This window comes from Pseudorca crassidens, chromosome 1, assembly GCF_039906515.1.
Source record: "Pseudorca crassidens isolate mPseCra1 chromosome 1, mPseCra1.hap1, whole genome shotgun sequence".
Classification (NCBI taxonomy): domain Eukaryota; kingdom Metazoa; phylum Chordata; class Mammalia; order Artiodactyla; family Delphinidae; genus Pseudorca; species Pseudorca crassidens.
Window position 1 is genome coordinate 65232364 of NC_090296.1, and position 21640 is coordinate 65254003.

Here is a 21640-nt window from a genome sequence, read left to right on the forward strand (position 1 = left end):
GACAGCTATTTTAGGTATATATTGAGAAGCAGCTTGGTGGAATGATTACGAAGAGAAACTCTGGTGTCAAGCTGCTTGGCTTTAAAGCCTAGGCTCTCCAGCTACTAACTGTATGACTTTTCCAAATTAAAAAGAAATTTTTCTCTCAGTTCCTTCTTCTGTACAATGGGAAAAATAATGATACCTTCTTCCTAGTAGTTTGTGAGGAATGAATGAGGTAATGCGGTAATAATGGGCTTAGCAGAGTGCTTGACACTTGGCAACCGTTCAATGAATATTAGTAGTTATGTTGTATAGGGATTCAGGAGGCCATAGGTAGTTGTATAATATGACCTTCAAGGAAGGAGCCTTCCAAATTCAAACTTTATTTTTGTATTTATAAGTGTTAAAATAATGTTTGCATCGGGTCACTGCTCTGTTGAATGAGTTATACTGAGAACTACGTATCACTCCCATCTCAGATGCTTTTCTCTGGTACTTCAGCTGCTCCGAGATCTGGCTCCATCCCAGATAAGCATGCATCTTTGCCTCGTTGAGGCTCTTTCCTGCCTCCTAAATGCAGTGTCCTCACTCCCACTTTGTTCCTTGAGATGAGTCTCGTGGAAGAACATCTCTGCCTCTTTGCTCTTAGGTTGGTTTGCATGCAGGTCAACCCTGTTCATCAAAGCCACCCACGGTCATTTAGCCTCTCCCTGATTTATTACACCACTTGCCAATTTTATGTCTCAGTTGAGCACAGCAGCAGTGTTATGCTTCTTTTTTTCTCTGGTTGTTGACTGTGTATAAACTTTCTACTGATGATGATCAGTTTCCTAAAGGCAGGTGTCATATCTTTTACCTCTTGTGTCCTCTGTAAGCACCTAGCAAAGTGCTGAAAACAAAACACATGGCCTGAGATCAAATCCCAGAGCCACCGTCTACTCTGGTGTGGAGGCAAGCCATTTACCATCTCTAATTTTCATTTAGGGACATTTTGAGAAATAAATTACTTAAAACATGCCTACTCATGTAATTGGAACATATAGGTAAAACATAATAAAAGTTATTTATTAATATCATCATTAATCCTAGAATATTTGCAACAAGTTTTACTTCGAATAGAAAAAGCTAAGAGAGTCAGTACAGTTTTCCAAAGCCAGCATTTCCTGAATTACAGTTAGCGAAATCAGTGCAGTACAAGTGGAAGGGGTGCAGTTCAGGGGTACTTCCCATTCAGAACACTCCTACAGAGCCAGAAAGATCAGTAGAGAAGAATTCACATTCCTGTGAACCTATCATGTAGCTGGCATTTTTACAGGCTAATTAAGCAAACAAAAAACCAAAAGTCCCTTAACAATATGCATCAAAGTCCCTGACAGTCATGGTATGTGTATGTCTGGGCATGTCAATGCAACTTGCTCCCAAGGAGGCAATGTTCCTGGGCTGTTAACTTCAGGGTTGAAGTTTCAAACCTGAGATTGTTCTGCCAAGACTGCTAATAGCAGTGGCTTATAATACAATGCTACCCTATCAAACACCACCTCGCCTTGATTGTCATCGTCACACTCCTGCATTATATTAGTGATCTGTCCCCTTCACAGGATGGTCAGCTCCTGGAAGGCAGGGAACTTCATCTTGTTTCTTCAGTGCTTCGTCTAATGTCTGACATGGGACAGACATGCAGTCAATGGTCACTGAATAGTCTACACAATCCCGAGTATCAGGTGTGTCCGGGTCTTGAAAGAAAATTCACTCTAGTTTATAACAACTAGAGAAAAGACACAAGTGCTTCCTCTCTCAAACTAGTTTTATTAACTAACAGATGGGTTGATGTTTCCCACAGGTCCCAAGAAACCATGATTGTGTTTCATGAGCAGGTATCTTCAGGAGGATACGACCACCTCCTAATGAAGCCTATTGGTCTTCTTGCTTTTCTTCCATCTCTTTTGCCTTGGGCGACTTGTTCTGAAAGGAAGAGCCTGGAGGAGCTGCACACAGCCTGGCCCCGCACTGGCCAAGGCAGAGCAGAGACCAAGCACACAGAGACAATTCTGGCTGTGCTCCTGGCTCAGGAGAGGTAGCTAATGGGGAGTTATATAGTTTTGCCTATAATTGATTCAGATGCTACTGCTCATTGTGGTATAAGGAGTTTCAATGTAGGGATGAAGGAAGAGCAAAGTATTAGATGGAGGATTTTAGTCCTCAGTGAGGGACTATATTTAAAAACAAAAGATGGTTGAGCCCGATGAAATACGTGCGTGAGGGCATTGTCAGGTTCCTCTCTGGACTTCAGAAGCCCCTCAGAGGAAATTCCTCTGGTTCTATACCTATCAGAGTCCTAACTCCTTTCTCCATCTAGTTCCTAGGCTTCCCATCTATGCAATCCTAATATTTTACCCTTTCCGCTAATCTTGGCTGCTAAACTAACCTGTGTGGTTTGGAGCAAGCCACTTAGAATTTCCATCGCTTTCCCCCATCTGTAAAATAAGGATAACACACTGACCTGCCTCAGAGGGATAGGGTGTGAATTAACTCCTGTAATTAGCGGTTTCTGTGATCTGCATACACCAAGCAGGATATGAATGCCAACCATTGTCACCGTGGCCTGAGTAGGCTTTGCTTCTAAAGCTACACTTGGGAATAGCCGCTTGGCAAAGAGCTGACAACTGGAAGTTGCGAACTTTACACAGAAGCAATATTTCCAGTATTTTCCCCGAGCAATCATGAGTAAATTGCTCACCAGGGGTGGAAATGGTTTCCAGCCAGTTCCGCCTCTTTTGATCTGTGCACCCTGCAAAGCTCAGTCAATGCCAGGTAACTGATCCTTCGTAAGTCTGCTGTTTAGTGCAGATGAAGAATTCAGAATGGTCTCATTTGGACAGGGGTGAAATTTCTGTGCAGTCGTATGTATTAAAAGCAAATAAATTGTGCTTTGTTCAAGGCAAGAGTTATAGAAATAGAATCTTTAATTTGTTAATATCCAATGACAAAGACAGCCACCTGTTTTTTAAATGGGGAAGAATAGGTCATCTGTTTACAACTTGTCTTGGGTTTCATTTCAGAAACTTTGAAATGTACCCCTTATCACCATAGGGAAAGGAAAGTCAAAATTATGACCTAGCAAGCTATATAAAACAGCTGTTAAAAATAATGGGTTTAAAAAATTGATTTTCTAAACCTTCAATAGAAGGTTTGGAAAAAAAAATCCTACATATAAACTGAGTGAACCTATTGTGTACTTTGATAAGAGGCCCATGCTTCTATTACTGAACAAACCATTTGCAACCCTGTAAATACCATTATATTAATTTAGATAAAAGTTGCACATTTTTGAGTTGCCACCACTGTGATCTAAATTTTGGAAAAGAAAGTTAGTTTCAGAATGGCATACAGAACTAGGCTGACATTCAGCATCTTCTCTGGAAACAAAAGGGAGGCTGCCCTTCTGTAGCTGAGTCACCAACACGGATTTTTCACAGGTCAGGGTGTCAAGCCCTCAAGGATGACTTGTGCTGCAGCTGTGCATTCTGGGAGCTGGCCTGGAAGGGATGCTGGGCCAGCACAGCCTGGTGGGGAGGAGGGATTTTTCCTTATTTTCTTTAGCTCCCTTAGGCAAGATCCTAGAAGTACAAACAAGGTTGCTTTGCAAATATTCTCGTCATATACAGACAAGCACACAGAAGTGTGAGCAAACACAAATTAAGGTTCTAAGTGTTCCTAGGCCTTGGACAGAAGAAAGCACTGGAGAAATGTATTTCCTTCTGTGGTGGTTATTTTGCTTAGCTGGGGATAAAGGAGACATTTAAGAAAAGCCTACTTTCTGCAAGAAAAAATGGTACTACATCAATGTAGCTTTTTTGAGGCAAAGGAAGCATTCTGCATTTGGCAAGGCAGTCCCTGTAACAGTACTGGCTTGTTTTTGGAGTGTATGCGTCATCTTCATTCAGGAGTGGCAAAAGATAGTTTCTATTTCATTTCCAAATAACGATGGCATAGCTAAGGGAAATACATCATTTTGCATATATAATTTTTGGATAAAAGCTGAGTTTACGCGTAAAGGATGACCTCTTTGGGTTATGAAAAGATTACTTTTTGTTAGGCTGCTTTCTGACGATTAGATTTGACACATACATGTGCACATGGGTACTAACAGGAGTCAGGCCAGTTTTGGGTAATCGTAAACTTGGCTGGATCTTTACTACAGCTGAGATCCATTTCATATTCAGTCCATCAGAGATAACCGTGGTACATTATCTGATGGATTTATCTTTGCTTATATTGTATGAATATGGAAAGGAATTAAATGTGTGTTTACAGTTTGATAAACATTCAACATAAATTATACATTTTCATTCCATTTATTAGTCGGGGGCTATGGAAAGCAGGAATTTCATTGCACAGAAACTGCCTTTCAGATTGAAGGATTACCAGTTTCCTGAAAAGGTAAACTAATTGTAAGAACAGAATTCATTTCTATCTCAAGTGAGTCCCTGAATGGTTTGTATTCAGAGTTTTAGAAAGGCAAAAGGAGAGGACAGCTCATCCTCATGACTATCCAGTTCGTATTTCACACTTCCTGTGGGTGCAACATTGTCATCACGAATAAATCTAGTGCTAATAAACCTCGTATCATTTGACAGCTTGAATATGGTAGTTACTACACAAATTATCAAGCTCTATTTATGTCTAAAAGTACTTGGCCTGATCTTCTAGCATTAGGCATGCAGAGCAGTCTCCATGATATTATCTTACCATATAATGACTCCAAAAATCTCACAGAGATGAATGGTGATAACATAATTTCAGAAAGTTGCCACTCTATATGTAGAAATATATTGGCAATAAAAAACAGTCACTGTGTGCCTTTCCCCAGTAGGGGATCTCTCACTTTTCTTTGATTTTTAAAGGCTTCAGATCAATAACTGGAGTGACATTATTAACAGTTCCCTCAGCACCTTGGCCAGCACTAATATTAAATCCATTACACCTTCTGTTTGACATTTGCAGTACAGCAGAAAGTGCTGTAGATACAGTCACATTGTCTGGGGACTGAGGTTGGATGTGAGGTTAGTAAGATGGTTTCCCTTGCCTGACTTCTTCTTCTTCTTTTTTTTTTTAAAAAATTAATTAATTAATTAATTTATTTATGGCTGTGTTGGCTCTTCGTTTCTGCGCGAGGGCTTTCTCTAGTTGGGGCAAGTGGGGGCCACTCTTCATCGCGGTGCACGGGCCTCTCACTGTCACGGCCTCTCTTGTTGCGGAGCACAGGCTCCAGACACTCAGGCTCAGTAATTGTGGCTCACGGGGCTAGTTGCTCCGCGGCATGTGGGATCTTCCCAGACCAGGGCTCGAACCCGGGTCCCCTGCATTGGCAGGCAGATTCTCAACCACTGCGCCACCGGGGAAGCCCCCCTTGCCTGACTTCTAAATTCACTTCATTGACAGGAAACTTAAACCAATACAAAAAACAAAAAAAATCAGAGAACCTCAACCCTATACTAGATGGTAAATAATTCACCCATAAAAGTACAATTATATCTCGTATCTAAGCACTTTGGAAATAAAATATTGATCAGATCCTCTGATAAATTTTTACATTCTTTACTGTTATTCCTAAACATTTGATCCTTTAATTATACCTAGTATTATGAAAATCGTCTAACGAGTGCAGAGGAATTGAGTTCCTGTAGAATCGGGAGCCGATCAAATTTACCAGAGCGCGGGGGCATAAGTAGAAAATGCAGATTATTTCTATTCAGGCAAGTACTCAACTGCTTCAGTTTTGCTTGCCTTTAAAATATTCAGGACACAGAATAGGCGTAATAGCATAGAGATCATACTCGTGCAATAGTTATCTTAACGTCCCGTAACGGGCTAAATCTGCTGAAAGTTTAGACAAAACACAGTAACCTTTACTTTAGACAACCAGTGGTTAACCATGTTTGCTGTAGTTACTCTTACTCTTCACCAAAAGTACTGTCTCATACATTTTGCTAAATTGTCTAAACCCCACTACAGTATCGATTTCTCCCTCCGTGAGCTCGTGCCCATTCAATAAGCAGCGAGAATCTCTGGTCCTGGCTGAATGCCCTCTAAGGCAGGACCCAGGTATGTTACTCCTGACAGTGGCCCATGGCTGGGAGCTGACTGCTAGCTAGAGGGAAACAAACCACTGGAGACAGAAAGGAAATTCTCTGTTAAAGTGAGGAAACATGACAGGGAAAGTGGCCTGTGAGGTTAAGTGAAAAAGCAGGCTGCCAGAAGCATGTATGTTATGGTTTTATTTTAGTCAAACAGAAAATCCCACTACATAACTATGTTTGTATACATATTTACAGAAACAAAATCTAGAAGGATATCTAGTGTATAAGAACAGTGGTTATTTTGGGGTAGGGGGTATGTTGGCCTTTATTCTTTGTATTCTGCATTCTCTGAATTTTTCACAAAGGGCATGAATTTTATAATTGGAAAATATCAAGCTGTTTTAATAAGGAGAAGGAGGGAGTGAAACACAACAATTTGATGACCTAACCCAAGGAATATTACTCTTTGCTTTCAAAATACGGAGATATTTCAAGTACCTCCGGGATTTCTTGAAAGAGCTGCTCTTCTGTTTATTAAGCACATAAAAGATGCGGCACTGATTTTTTTTTTTTTTTTTTTAATTTTGGCTGCGTTGGGTCTTCGTTGCTGCATGCAGGCTTTCTGCTAGTTGAGGCGGGCGGGGGCTGCCCTTCATTGCGGTGGCTTCTCTTGTTGCGGAGCACGGGCTCCAGGCGCGCGGGCTTCAGTAGTTGTGATGCGTGGGCTCGGTAGTTGTGGCTCACGGGCTCTAGAGCTCAGGCTCAGTAGTTGCGGCTCACAGGCTTCATTGCTCTGCAGCATGTGGGATCTTCCCGGACCAGGGCTCAAACCCGTGTCCCCTGCATTGGCAGGCAGATTCTTAACCACTGCGCCACCAGGGAAGCCCTGAAATTTATTATTTTTTTAAAGGATATCACTCATAATCCCAAGATTAAAGAATCATTAAGAGTGATGAAAAGATATAAGCAGATCCACAAAACCAAACTGAGCCATCCAGATGTCGTGTTCCGGAGGTTCTGTGCCCACCACCTTGCAGGAACCCACAGGAGCAGAGAAGAGGCTGTGGGCAGCACAGAGCAGTCTCTTCCAAAATGCTTGGATCAAGCCCTAAAGAAGCATTCTAGAACTTTCTAACTTTTTAAAGTAGGCTACCCATTTAATTTTCTTATGCCTGCCTGAAAATTTCTCTAAAAGAAATATATTTATTAAACTATTAACGAACGTGCATACATATAAAATATTTATTTGGGTTTGCTGTCCGGCCAACAGATTTTTTTTTTCTCTCTCTCATTATCTTGAGACTAATTCAAGACAAGACAATCACAGGGCTGGCAGTTCGAAGAAAAAGAATTCCTATTATGGCACAGGATCACTGCCTCTTAGGCTGGTTTAGCCACTTATTTCCTTTTATTATAATGCCAAAAGTTATGTAGATTTCAGTCATTTAGTAATGCTACACTGAACACATCAGGGCTCCTGAAAAATTCCATACCTACTAGTTCCTTCATTTTCCTAATCACCACATATTGATACCTGTTTTCCAACCAAATTATACTACTCTTTAAGCAAGAATCGGTGTTTTATCAGAGTTTAAAAGATTATGATGTAGTGAACAACAGTCTTCAAAAATGTTCCTTCATGTTATTAAGAACTAGAAAATCTTGTTAAAGTTCTTTCAGCTTTTAAGAAACATAAGCAGCTTTGGGATGTAGTGCCTGACATGAACTTTTAAAGTAATTCCCCTGGAACAATGATCTGCATTAGTGAAGATATTTGGTTAAAGGTAGCATCCTACACTGCCTTTCAGTATCTGAGCAGTCAATCTAATTGCCTTTTTAAGCCAAAGATTGCAAATAACTAACACTACAGAATTTTAAGGCAAAGCCAGTTTAACATTCTCTAATGGTGAGAAATACACTCTCCAACAAGAGACACTTCCTAATGCGATTGTTGCTAACGAGCCCAAGTTGTTAAGGAATGTGCAAAGCAGGGTTTTCCATTTTACTAGTTAGGATGGCTCAAGGAAGGCCAGGAAAACAGGGGAAAGAAACCCAAGTAAATTTTCAATCATACTTCACGGATAAATGAAGTGTCCTTGTATAAAGGAGGTATCTTCTTTCTCTGATAACTAGAATTAAAGGATGCTAAGTGGAACTGAGCACACCCTGGTGCTTCATGGAATGCATGGGATTTATCAGAGTTTTTTATTTTTTGTGTGTTTTTTTTTTGCGGTACGCGGGCCTCTCACTGTTGTGGCCTCTCCCATTGCGGAGCACAGGCTCCGGACGCGCAGGCTCAGCGGCCATGGCTCACGGGCCCAGCCACTCCATGGCACGTGGGATCTTCCCAGACCGGGGCACGAACCTGTGTCCCCTGCATCAGCAGGCAGACTCTCAACCACTGCACCACCAGGGAATCCCTATCAGAGTTTTTATATTTAATCTTAAATGGGTTGATTTGACTCTAGTTTAGGATATCCCAGTAGAACTGGTTTATAGGCTGTGGATTTTTTTTTTTCTCTTCCAAGGTACAAGTCACCCTTAACATGTGTTTGGGGGAGACATCAAGTTCAATATGAATCGACAGTGGGACCTGGCTGCCAAGAGGACCTACTTCAACCGTGGGCTGCATAACACGAGTATAGTAGCCTAAACCAAGAAAGGTGGCAGTCCCTCTGCTTTGTACTAGTCACAATACATGCAGAGGCTGCACTCAGCTCTCAGAACACTATTTTTAGAGGGTCACCAACAAATGGAAGCACAGCCAGGTGAGGGTGGCTAGGATGGTGACGGTCTTAGCAACATGCCATTGAATAATGGTTGTGGAATGAGGGTCGTTTGATGTGAAAAGGAGAAGGAAGGAGGGAGGAAGAATTTGGTGAATCTGACTTCATATATTTGAGAAGCTGTGATGGGGAGGGAAGAGTAAATCTGAAATGTTGTCCCACAGGGCAGACCTCCGATCAGTGGGGGAGAAGATGCAGCAAAGTAGGTTCCGGCTCCATATTAGGCATAACTTTCTATCAGAGCTGCTCACCAATGGGGTGGGAAGCCCTGTATGTTCCTTAGCTTCCTGTTAGGAATGAGTGCCAGCAGAGATTGGAAGGGCATCTGTTGGTTTTGCTGTAAAGGGATGGTTGCATAAATTGGAGGTTGGATTAAAGGATTGTCGAAGATTCTTCTTAACTTGTGGGTTTGTGATTCAGGGAAACAAAGTCCACTTTTCCAAGGTCTTAGTTCATACCGAGGTTTATAAACTTGATTTCTTATGCACTGAGTGTTTAAGAGTCATGAGCATTCCCGTTTCCCAGTCCAACTCCAGAATGGAGTAGAAAACTATTTTCATGTTTTTCTTCTCAAATATGCCCAAATATAAACATTCTATTGACTAAAAAGCAGGTCCGGTGATCTCACTGATGCGTCTATTCAGTGAAGTCAGGGAGCTATGCTATAAGGATATATGACTCCCTCGACCTCTTGGAACAAAATTATTTTCATCTTTAAATGGTAAAGAGTAGTCTTAAATACTCTTTTCTCATGCATGGGGTTCACTGGAGAAGGATGCCCCCCCCCCACCCCCGCCAATGCTACAAAATAATGCCCTGGAAGCTGCAGTTAACTTAAATGGGGAAACATGGATTGATTCTAGAAGGAGTTAAAATATTTCCAATAGAGGCAAATATGTTTTTTCCCTTCTGTGTGTGCAAACACGCTGTGATTACTTCTAAGCAGACCAAATTATTTTCTTGGAAGTATGTAGAGTTATTTTAACATTAACCTTAAGATAGGTTTTGGGTTTTTTTTTTTTCCATTTCTCTTTCACAAAATGCTTTTGTGCTGCGAATCTGTTTTAAAACAACATATCAAGTAAAGTACAAACGTCTTTAGAGGGCAAAAATAATTTCCCAAGTAAGCAAATAAAACTTTGCACTTCAAATCAGGCCTTGATTCATTAAAAATCTTAAACTTCTCATGAGAAAAATTAACATTTAAACCACTGCTGCTTGGCCAAGCACTCCACCACACAAGAATATGAAATATCTCCTCTAAAAAAGTACAAAAAGGACAAAACCACAAATGTGGAACTTCAATTAATTTAAAGCCCCAATCAGCAAAGAATAAATCCTTCGCAGATCTAATTACCAGCGCTCTCGGAAGACCCAGGCCGACCAGCCAATCTTCCCCGTGTTTGAACAGCTTGATGAACTAGGGGACTGATGGATATCAAGTCATTTTGTTTAATTTATAAATGGATTTTCCCCTAATACTTAAATTATCATCAGTACAACACAATGAAAATGGGAACATTCTGAATGCAAAGTCTATAAGAGTCCTGGAAGGAATCCCAATGAGGAATGTCACCTCTGTTCATTCCTCTATACAATTGATCTAATTAAATACTGAGGGTGGAAAGGCAGTTTAAAATGTAGCCATTTCTGTTTTCTTTTTAGCCTTAATTTATCTGTTCACACCTTTCGAGTACCTTCTGATGCTTAAAAAAAAAAAAAAAACACCAAGATTTCTGCACGCCCCTAATACTTTTAATTCTCCACAAGCTAATATTCAAAAAGTCTCTGCCATCAATTTTGCTGAATAATAAATAAATGCATTACATTTAGCCGTGGTAACAATGAAAGGCAGATGGCTTTCCAAATCTGAACCTTTTCCCTCCATTAATTTGAAAGAGAAACTAAAGGAATGGGTACATGCTGTATGTATTGTTCACCTGAAATCAGATCTCTGGATTATACTTATTAAAATGTCTTCTTATTTTCAAATCTCTTCCTTACTTAATTACTGCCCAGGACAGAAAGCTGCATGGAATTGTTAAATACCATTAGACCTATTTATAGTCTCTTCACACTGGCAACTCAAGCGCAATCATTGGCAAAGGTCCTGCCCACCAACCCACATGCTGGAATTGCAAGTCCCACCTGGCTCTGGGGTTTCTGACTGGGAAGAGGAAGATGCTGAGCTGGCTGCATCTTCAGCGGTGCCCTGCGAGAGGAGACCCCGCCCGGGCGGGAGCTTCATGCCCAGCTGCTCTGCCATCTCCACGTGGTCCCCGGGGTGGACATAGTCAAAGACGCTGCTGCCTGTCAGCTCCACCTAGAGGACGAAGAGAAAGAAGAGTGGGAAAGAAAGTTGTCACAGGCTTTCATTTTCAAATTTACCTACTGGAGCATGGACTTGAGGACACGGGGAGGGGGAAGGGGAAGCTGGGACGAAGTGAGAGAGTGGCATGGACAGATATACACTACCAAACGTAAAATAGATAGCTGGTGGGAAGCAGCCACATAGCACAGGGAGATCAGCTCGGTGCTTTGTGACCACCTAGAGGGGTGGGATAGGTAGGGTGGGAGGGAGACGCAAGAGGGAGGAGATATGGGGATATATGTATATGTATAGCTGATTCACTTTGTTATAAAGCAGAAACTAACACACCATTGTAAAGCAATTATACTCCAATAAAGATGTTAAAAAAAAAAAAATTTAGCCCCACTGCGATTCAGCTTCTGAACAGAAAAGGAAATCTATGAAGCCTCCGGAAACAATCCTGGTCCTTAGTCTTTATCCTCACACGCTTAAGGATTCTTGAAATTGAAAGAGAAAGTTTTTTTTCCCCACATGTATTTATTTAGCAATTGTTTAGCCCAGTTTTTTTCTCATACACTGTTGTTTGCATAAAGCCAAACCATTCTGTGAAATGTGGATGCGTCTGCCTGAGTTCAGCTGTTTTATCCACGCATCATCAAATTCTCGCATGTTTGGTGTCAACCGGATGATTGACTGAATTCTACAGTTTGCTTATTGAGAAGTTTGAGCTTTGTATAGAAACAACCAGAGATAGCGGAGGAGGATTTTCCTTAAAATACACAGATTTCCAGGATGTGTATTTATACATATCAGCTTATTTCTATGTAAATTTAAATGGAAGAAGTGCTGCTTACAAATATATGCAAAGGCATAATGTTTTCATTAAATATTACTCATTAGCTCTGTAATCATATGGAGAATTTTCCATGCAAAAGAGGTCAGCTGGGGTCTGAAGCAGCCATTTTTTTTCTGCTGGTATCAGCTTGTTTTGCCTTCAATCTAATAAAATACATGGTACAAACCTCCTTGAGGGCTTTAAAAAATGTTTTATTTTGTATACGCTTTGTATTAGGCTGACGCTAAAGGTAGAGAATGAATATCAAATATCAGAAGAGGGCCAGCCTGGAATGGAAGCACTGCCTTTTGCAATGCTGTCAGGCGTGGCCCGTGTCTGGGGCATGTGCTGTCTGAGGGGCAGAAGACACTCGTAAGGACTGGCCTTACCTCTGTACTCCTCTGATGCTATAACTCTTACCTCCTTCCAAGAATAGCAATCATGGTCCTAAAATAATGTAGTTGGGTTACAGGTACAATGGCAGGGAGAGATGTGTTAGCAACAGAACAAGAAAAAGCTCTTTCCCGGGTCACTAATGGCTTTCCCATTCCTCTGGAGTTTAATGGTCTCAGGCCAGCTATGATGTGCTACAGAAACTGCCAGAAGTTCAGACTGTCACAGGTTTCTTGGTGGATATTTACCTAGAACCGCTTCCTACCTCACCTGCCTTTCCTGTGTAATTTGCAGCGTCCCTCCAAATTCCACCCAACTGCCTGCACTCATTTTCCTGCCAAGAAGGAAGGCTGGTGGTGGGCATACTGTCACAGTGAGCGGAATACTCAGAGCAATTATTATCCCCAGAACTCCAAGTCCTGGTAAAATGATCACATCGACTCCCAGACACCATTTGATTAAACTCTTAACAGTCAGCACATCTTCAGCATCTATCAATTAACAGAGGTAGAGGCCAAAAAATGGGAGGCTAAATTCAGTTTGGTTAATAGCTATTCCTGAGAAAGGCTTACATACCTTTCTCTGAAAATGAGGTACTTTCTCTTTGCTATTAAATTACGCTCTCCTGTATTACCCAACTACTGACTCTATAATTTCACAATAACTATTTCCTCCATTTGATATTGTTACAGAGCGTACGTAAATCAGGATTCATAAGTGATGGGTTCCTACCCTCTGGGAGGAAGGGATTACATGGAAATAATCCCTTTAATGTGCGCCTTGCCTCTAAGCATTTCACACAGCAATAAATGGGTAAACTGACTTGGAGCAATTAAGAAATTAAATGAAACTAATAAAATGTGTGTTTTAATATTTCTTGATGGTTATTTTGTTTGGAGGTTAGTGAGTATGAGGAAGTCACTCTCATTTTGCATGGAGTCCAATTGCAGCACTTTTTTTTTTTTTTTTGCGGTACGCGGGCCTCTCACTGTTGTGGCCTCTCCCGCTGCGGAGCACAGGCTCCGGACGCGCAGGCTCAGCGGCCATGGCTCACGGGCCCAGCCGCTCTGCCGCACGAACCCGCGTCCCCTGCATCGGCAGGCGGATTCTCAACCACTGCGCCACCAGGGAAGCCCCATTGCAGCACTTTAATAACTATTTCTGTCACTTTTCTCAAACTCCGAGTCTTTCTTTAACACTGCAATGTGCCCTTTGGCACGCAGCACAGATTGTGATAAGATGACAACACAGGTGGGAGATACAATCGATTTTGTATGGGTGTTGGTTCTTGAATATTCATGTAAGCCAGTCATACGGTGAGGAGGAGCAGGCCACTATCTCCACAGCCTGATTTACTTAGATGTGCAGGCGCTTCCTCTCCACAAAATGATGTCCTGAGTGTATAGGGCGTCTAGAGCAAGACTGAGTCACAATGGGCCACATCACACTATGACACGGGGAGGACTTTGTCCTTCAGTCTCTTGAGGACTGTGACAGGGTCAAATTCTCAGTGCCAACCTCTCCATCCCATATTAGGCTTTGGGGTATCCTGGAATTTGACCCTGTCATAGTCTTCATGTATGTACTGTAATAAAGGTCACACAGCGTAGGGGAAAGCACAGAATAGCTGGAGTTATAAACTGACTTGGAGATCAGAATCTTTTCCTCCTCTGCTGTATGACCTTGGACAATTCATTTAACCTCTCTGAGCTTGTTTCCTATTCTGAAAGTGGCAGTAGCGCTGCTCTGCAGGACCCTGGGGGGTACCGCTCACATTGTATTCTACATGAATGGCACCCCGTGGAGCGCCACACTTTGGAATGGTGCAACGCAGTGGCCTGAGCGCTGGGATGGAAACAAGACTTGCTTTACGTGCCTCACAGCCTAATTTCGAAAATCCAGTGAAACCATGCAGAGGAAATTGCCTTGTGAGAAATAAGCACTATTGTCGCTGCTCTTTGGTGGATAAGAATGGATGACAGGCCATGTATATTGCTGTGTAGCTTTGGTGAGGAATCCTTAGGGTTTGCATGGTCTCTTTGGAACATCTGTTTAATTAGCAGTGGGTACAGCAGAAGCAATGCATGCTCTGAGCCTTGACTACAGCAATAACAGTATTATCAGCTACTACCTCTATGTATACATACTTCTCATGCTTTCTTTGATTAATCCTCATAACCATCTTTTGAACTGGTATGATGACCCCGATTTTACAGAACAAGAATATGAGTATAGAAAAGGCCAGTACTTGGTTAAAGTCTGCTTGACTCAACCTACCACTTCTCTGGTAGCACCTTTGCAGTCAGGGAGGCTGAGCAGGCACATCTGAACTCCTCTGTCCTGTGGCTTCACTTTTATTCAGGAGAGAACATTGGGCACCATGGAGGGAGGAGGCTGAGGGCAGGCAGCCTGGCAATCCCCTGGGCTAAGGATGCTTTGCCATGTACTCTTGGGCCAAAAGAAGGCACGAAAGCAGGTGTACTAAACTGAAACAGATATGGGGGTAGACAGAAGTCTACTTATACACAGGCCTTGAGTCATCATCATCATCACCACATTATCTTTCACTTTCAACATTTCTCATAGTGTTTTCACTTCATTTAATTAGATTTTAGAGCTGGAAGAGACCTGAAAAACATCCATTCATACCCCCCTTATTTAATAGGTGAAAACGTCACAGTTCTGAGAAGTTAAAATGCTTGTTCAAGTTTACCCAGGTGTTTAGTGGTAGAAGTAAGACTGTAAGCCCTACTGGCTAACTCTCTTTTCTCACTAAACCCTTATGTGATTTGCTTCTCTCTCCTACGAAGACTGCCTAGGTAAGATGGACTTGGAACTCACCTGCCACTAAATTCTGTGCCTCAAAATAGACTGCAGAAACTAAGACCAGGGATTTTTTTTTTTTTTTTTTTTTGTGGTACGCGGGCCTCTCACTGTCGTGGCCTCTCCCGTTGCGGAGCACAGGCTCCGGACGCGCAGGCTCAGCGGCCATGGCTCACGGGCCCAGCCGCTCCGCGGCATGTGGGATCTTCCCGGACCGGGGCACGAACCCGCGTCCCCTGCATCGGCAGGCGGACTCTCAACCAGTGCGCCACCTGGGAAGCCCAAGACCAGGGATTTTTTACTTGATGAGTAGACGTTGCTTCATGTGAGCTTGAAGTAGAAAAAATATATAGAGTTTCAATCCTATATTACTATAGTTAATTAGGTACCCTCAAATCTCCAGTTAGCAACTCTTCAAAATCTTTGCCCACTGAGAACTAGGACTAGTGTCTTGTACATAGGAGGTCTATCACAAATGTTTGTTGAATGAATAAAAGATGGATATTTAGGCTTAAAAAATTTGCTTTATCTGTGCTTGATTTGGACAAGTTTAGGTTGGTTCCTTTTATTATTTCTGGTATTATTATTATTATAACATTATTTACTACTCTAAAATGAGTTACAATATAGCACCATAACAATATACTCATTCCCAAGAAGTATTTGCCATATGCATTGAGAGCTATAACTTCTTATATAGAAACCAACGGAGTTTAACTGAGCAGAGGATTTTATAAATGCTGAGAAAGAGCAGGTTTTACAAGGAACTTTGAAAGATAATACAGCTATCTTTTATAACTTTTTCCCCCATCTATGACAAAACTGTGGTTAGTTTGCTAGTTCATTTGTTCATTAACTGAATTTTCACAAAGTTTCATAAAATGATTATTTCTTTTTTTTTAAATAAATTTATTTCTTTATTTTGGGCTGCATTGGGTCTTCATTGCTGCGTGCGGGCTTTCTCTAGTTGCGGTGAGCGGGGGCTACTCTTTGTTGTGGTGCGCGGGCTTCTCATTGCAGTGGCTTCTCTCGTTGAGGAGCACGGGCTCTAGGCCTGCGGGCTTCGGTAGCTATGGCATGCAGGCTTGGTAGTTGTGGCTCGCAGGCTCAGTAGCTGTGGCGCACGGGCTTACTTGCTCCGTCGCATGTGTGATCTTCCCGGACCAGGGCTCGAACACGTCTCACCTGCACTGGCAGGTGGATTCTTAACCACTGCACCATCAGAGAAGCCCCCAAATTATTATTTCTTAACTATCCCTTCAAATCACTGACAGTAGAAATTTAGAGAATTTTCATTTTATATTGATTATTGGTCCTATCTTTGATCTACAATTATGATCTACATAACGGAAAGGTACAGCATTTCTTCCCCTTAATATTGTGTTCTTCTGGTTAGTGCAAATTATATAACAAGGCACATGTGAGAACCAAACTCAATCACTTTATATGGTAATTTTAAAAAATTAACAGGGCTTCCCTGGTGGCGCAGTGGTTGAGAGTCCGCCTGCCAATGCAGGGGACACGGGTTCGTGCCCCAGTCCGGGAAGATCCCACATGCCGCGGAGCGGCTGGGCCCGTGAGCCATGGCCGCTGAGCCTGTGTGTCCGGAGCCTGTGCTCCGCAACGGGAGAGGCCACAACGGTGAGAGGCCCGTGTACCGCAAAAAAAAAAAAAAAAAATTAACATGTTCTGTTTATTAAATTTAAGGAACAGACCCATGGGAATTTGAATTGTTTCCCTAGCACAAGAAGGAAAAGCATGACTGTTTCCAACCATGCTCACTTGGTCTACCTTTACTGAAGCTGAGTGACTCTAAAATAAAAATTCCTCTCCCTTATTGCTTAGTGCTAGAAAACAGCTGAGAGTGTATAAGGGGCCGGAGACAGGCAATGAGTAATAAGCAGTCGTAACCAGAAACAGCATTTTGTTTCAACTCCTTTCTCTCTGCCTTTCCCCACTCAAAGCTACCAAGATTCCTCCAGGAGAAACCATAGCCACTAGTGCCATCCCACGCAGTCAACTAAACCACCTGGCCTTCCTCAAATTTATCTCACATTCTATTAGCTTGCATGCAAGTTGAACACTTGACACAGTTGATTTGGTAACACTGAAGTTTCCTGGAAAAAAATGTAAATATATCATTCAGTGGTTTGAGTTGACTTTTCCACGTCCGGTCATTGTACCCTGCTGGTAGATAGGATAGGGGACTAATTTGTCTTTTCATACATCAAGCAAGCATGTCAATAGCCTTTGCTTGGCCTCCTGTGGTGAGCAAATACTTTTTAACTACAGCAATGTACCAGGAGTGCAAATCATTGAATTCAGTGCTCCTTTGATTGAAAGAGTTTGCTACAAATGAGGAACAGGCAGCAATGTTGCTAGTCTTCTCTATATTGGAATAACTTAAGAGGATGGATACTTTTATAAAGCAAGATGATAAAACCTGTTTCTTTCTTTCTTTCAATATATTTTCAGTCTTAGGAATAATACAAAGTTCATTTTTAGCACGTAAAGAAGGTCATTCAAACCTGCCATTTAAGGTGGAATTTCTTAAACCTTTTGGAAGACGCTGGGTTTTTGTAGATTTCTGGAGGGCACTAGATTACTGAGGGGACTTGGGGGTGCTACTAGTTAAGCCCTTTTTCAGGACTCCTTTTGCAGCCAGGCCCCGTTCCCACAGGGAATGCCTGCAGTATTTGAATAGAAGGTCATGCCTGAGAGAGGACTGCGTTAGTGGCGAGTGGCTTGGAAACCTAACTGCCAGGTTAGGCTTTCAGATCTACCAAGAGACTGAGATCACGGTTAGAAAATCCTGACCCAGGATAAGATGGAAATTCTATCTCGCCACGGCAGATTAGGATTTGTAGGGGGTTTTTTGGGGGGTGGGGGGTCACATTTATATTATTGAGAGATAATAAAGTGATAAAAGAATAAAATATAATAAGATGTGATAGCTTGATTAGCATAGGTTTTCTTAGGATTTACTGGTATCTTAATGCCATCTTCATAACTTCCTATGTATTGCAGAACTCTACTGAATATTTATGAGCTGTTTTGACAGAAACTTGATGTTCTTTACTGCTCTGTCTCATTCTATGTATTTGCTGACTTATCTGAAGAAAAATGCATAAAAGCATCGGGTCTGTTACAGAAATACGTGTATAAATTAGTAGAACAAGAAGAAAGAAAGGTTCTATATCAGAACGATGAGGTAGAATGAAAAATCCTTCCAATGTCATCAAATAAGAAATGAATCCACTCTCTTCTCACAGATACGTTAACAGAGCCTTCCTTTAGAAGAATTTGAGCTAAAAGATACCATACCATGTGTTTATTTTATCTTCAGAAATAAACATTTCAACTCCTTTGGGAATCGGGGAGGCCAAGTACTTATTTTGTTTTTTGTATGCTTCTCTATAACCCTTGGAGTGCCCGACTTGAGAATTTGCAACCTCGGTATCCAAAGAGAGTACTGCATAACCAGTTCTGAACTTTGATTAAGAAGTGTCAGAAGATAATTCCAGTGGATTTCTTAGTTCTCAGAGAGGAAAAAGGAAAAGGCAGGCTGTTGAAGAAATGGAACAAAAGAGGAAATAAAGAACAAATGGCAGAGACTGATTCAAATGTACGGGCGGTTACTTGGAACAGGTCTGCCTCTATGACTATCATTACCAATAGTTGAATTGATCAAGCAATAATCAACACTGATTGCTGCATTTTCAGAAGTGTTAGACGGATCACTATAGAGACTCAGGATCCAGTTGAGCATATTTAAGTACTGCTAGAAACAGCCTGTGTACAAAACAGATCCAGAGTTTGAAGTATTCCCCATCCCAATTTTTTTCTGTTGAAGAAATAAATTATTTGCAAAATTTCATTTTTTCTTGTAAACAATGGTTTAGGTATTTCTCCATCACCCCACGTTACAGAAGCAGTGGTTTTGGAATAGTTTTAATATGTCAATATTCTTTTGCTTTCATTAAGAGACACCAGGTAAAAGAAGAACTTACAGAATTCTGTAATACTGAGCGGGCATTACATAATGAGCCCAGGGATTTGTGAAAGTGACTCAATCAAGACATTTTAAAACCTTGCTTTACAAGTTTCCTACAGTTTTCAAGTTTTAAAGTAGTCTGTAGGGCAGGAAAGGCCAACTTTTTAGTATTTATCACAGTGCTGGGAAGGAAAAAAGGATGCAATTGGAGGTTACATCATAGTAAAAAGTGAAACGATGCCAAGAAAGAAGCATTAACAATCTTAAAAATAACTGAAGTCAAATCTCCCTTTTCTGAAGATCAAACGAATAGTAAGATCTCACTTTCAAAGCATCTTCATTACGTTGGTGGTAAGGAGACCAATCAACATAAAATACTTGATACTGGCATAGTTAATCCATTATTCTAAAATTTTACATGGTTCAGTATTTGTCATTTAAAACTGGATACACACTGAGATGCATGTTATGCATAGCTAGGCTTCAGTATCAATATATCTCAATTTTTGTTTAATTGTTTTTGTTATTCTCATAGTGAATTTTGTCTTCCCTTTTTTGGTCATGGAAACAAGAAAAAGTAGAAAATGCTTGTAAGTTTAAATTGAAATTTAAATATTTCCCTGATTCTGAACAGTCCTTTTATTTTAAATAAAGGTAAATGGATCAGAAAACAATAATAATTATGGGGCTGACTTTTCCATTTGTTTTTTGAAAGTTACACAGGTTAATTTTTTTCTAGTCACGCCAAAACAATATGGTTTATACGACTAAAACTTGGGGGTTTAATGCACACAAATAATACTATACACAAATAATAGTAATTGATAAAATGCACACAAATAATACAATTAATCATTCCTGATAGTTTTTAAAGGGGCTATCCTATGATGGAAGATGAGAAACACCAACCCTCACCAGAAGCTAAGTCACAAGGTTTAAGCGATGCTGTTGAGAGAAAAACAAAACCCAGCAAAACGAGAAAAGCTTAACGAAGATACTGCAGTTATACACCTCAAGAGAAATTTATGTTTAAGAGAAAGCAAAATAAAAGAAGGATCGTGTTCGACTGACATCTTGTTTTTTCAGATTGAAGCGCTATGTTAACGCCATAGTTTCTGTATTTGAAACAAATGGCTCTCCTCCTCCACATCCTGTGAAGGGTCTTGAAAAGTCTCATCCGAGAAAATCACAAGCTGTACAAAAATATTTTAGCCACTGTAGAAAGTGGGTGGTTGGCCCATGTCACGAAATTAATTTTGGAGTTAATAACCCAATGAAGAGAACAAGGAGGAATAAAATTCTCTGTGCTGTGAGCAATTGCTGACCCTTCCAGAACCTTCCCTGTTGATATGTTTTAGCACGTCTTGGGAAGTTCCTGAATGCCATGTGGGCACGGTGGGTCTAGTGTCTAACTTATTCCTAGTGAATTACCATAAGTAGAAAGGCGAATACACTCCTCTTTTATTTTGGCTGTTATAACCACCAGCTGTGGTAGTATTTGAGGTTCTTTTTTTGTTTGTTTGTTTTTGTTTTTGTGGGGTTTTTTTTGCGGTACGCAGGCCTCTCACTGTTGTGGCCTCTCCCGTTGCGGAGCACAGGCTCCGGACGCGCAGGCTCAGCGGCCATGGCTCAAGGCCTAGCTGCTCCACAGCACGTGGTTTCTTCCCGGACCGGGGCACGAACCCGTGTCCCCTGCATCGGCAGGCAGACTCTCAACCACTGTGCCACCAGGGAAGCCCTTTGAGGTTCTTTACTATGAAGCAAGTCAATACTCTGAGCACTCTCTAGGTGCTGTTTTAAAGGAATAAGTTAAATTCACAACTGTTTAATAACAGTCTGAGAGTCTTCTTAGAATAGGGAGTGTAAATAGAACTGGCAAGTAGAGAAAATGAGCCAAAAGACAGAGTCGTTCCAGAGGCTAAAAGCAAGGCTGTGTTTCTTAAGATACTGGGGGCGGGAGTCTGGTGGCAGTGGGAAGAACAGCCCTTTTGGAAATCTGATAAATTCTATGTTCTGTCTCACCAGAAAAATACTCTGATAACAGTCATATACTTTGGCATTGTATGTCTGGGGTTCGGACACCCCAGCACTTTAACCGTAAATATTCTCTAAAGCCATGCTGTCTAATATAGTGGCCACAGGTGGTTACTGAGCACCTGGAATGGGGCTAGTCTGAATTAGAATGTGCTATAGGTGGAAAATCACACCAGGTTTCAGACTTCGTACAATAAGTAAAAGAATGCAAATATCATATTGATTACACATTAAAATAATATTTTGGGTATGTCAGAATAAAATATATTATTAAAATTAATCGTACTTGTTTGTGTTTAACTTTTATGATGTGGCTACTAGAAAATTTAAAATTCCATACATAGTTTGCAGTATACTTCTATTGAACAATGCTGCCCTAGCACCATAGAATCCCTGGAGTGG

The 21640-nt window shown here is 41.2% G+C and overlaps 1 protein-coding gene and 1 long non-coding RNA gene across 12 annotated transcripts in view; one reads left to right on the top strand and one right to left on the bottom strand.

The window, feature by feature from the left end:
- LOC137224862 (uncharacterized) overlaps positions 1 to 11489 on the top strand; it is a 204900-nt gene extending 193411 nt beyond the window's left edge. The window contains exon 4 of the long non-coding RNA XR_010943541.1: positions 10868 to 11489. This is a non-coding gene — a long non-coding RNA (uncharacterized lncRNA). The remainder of the gene's footprint in view (positions 1 to 10867) is intronic.
- NPAS3 (neuronal PAS domain protein 3) overlaps positions 1 to 21640 on the bottom strand; it is an 871164-nt gene that overhangs the window by 118591 nt on the left and 730933 nt on the right. For all 11 annotated transcript variants that reach the window (XM_067737808.1, XM_067737815.1, XM_067737799.1 and 8 more), the window contains one exon: positions 10997 to 11171. In XM_067737808.1, the coding sequence (XP_067593909.1) occupies positions 10997 to 11171 (175 nt within the window). The remainder of the gene's footprint in view (positions 1 to 10996; positions 11172 to 21640) is intronic.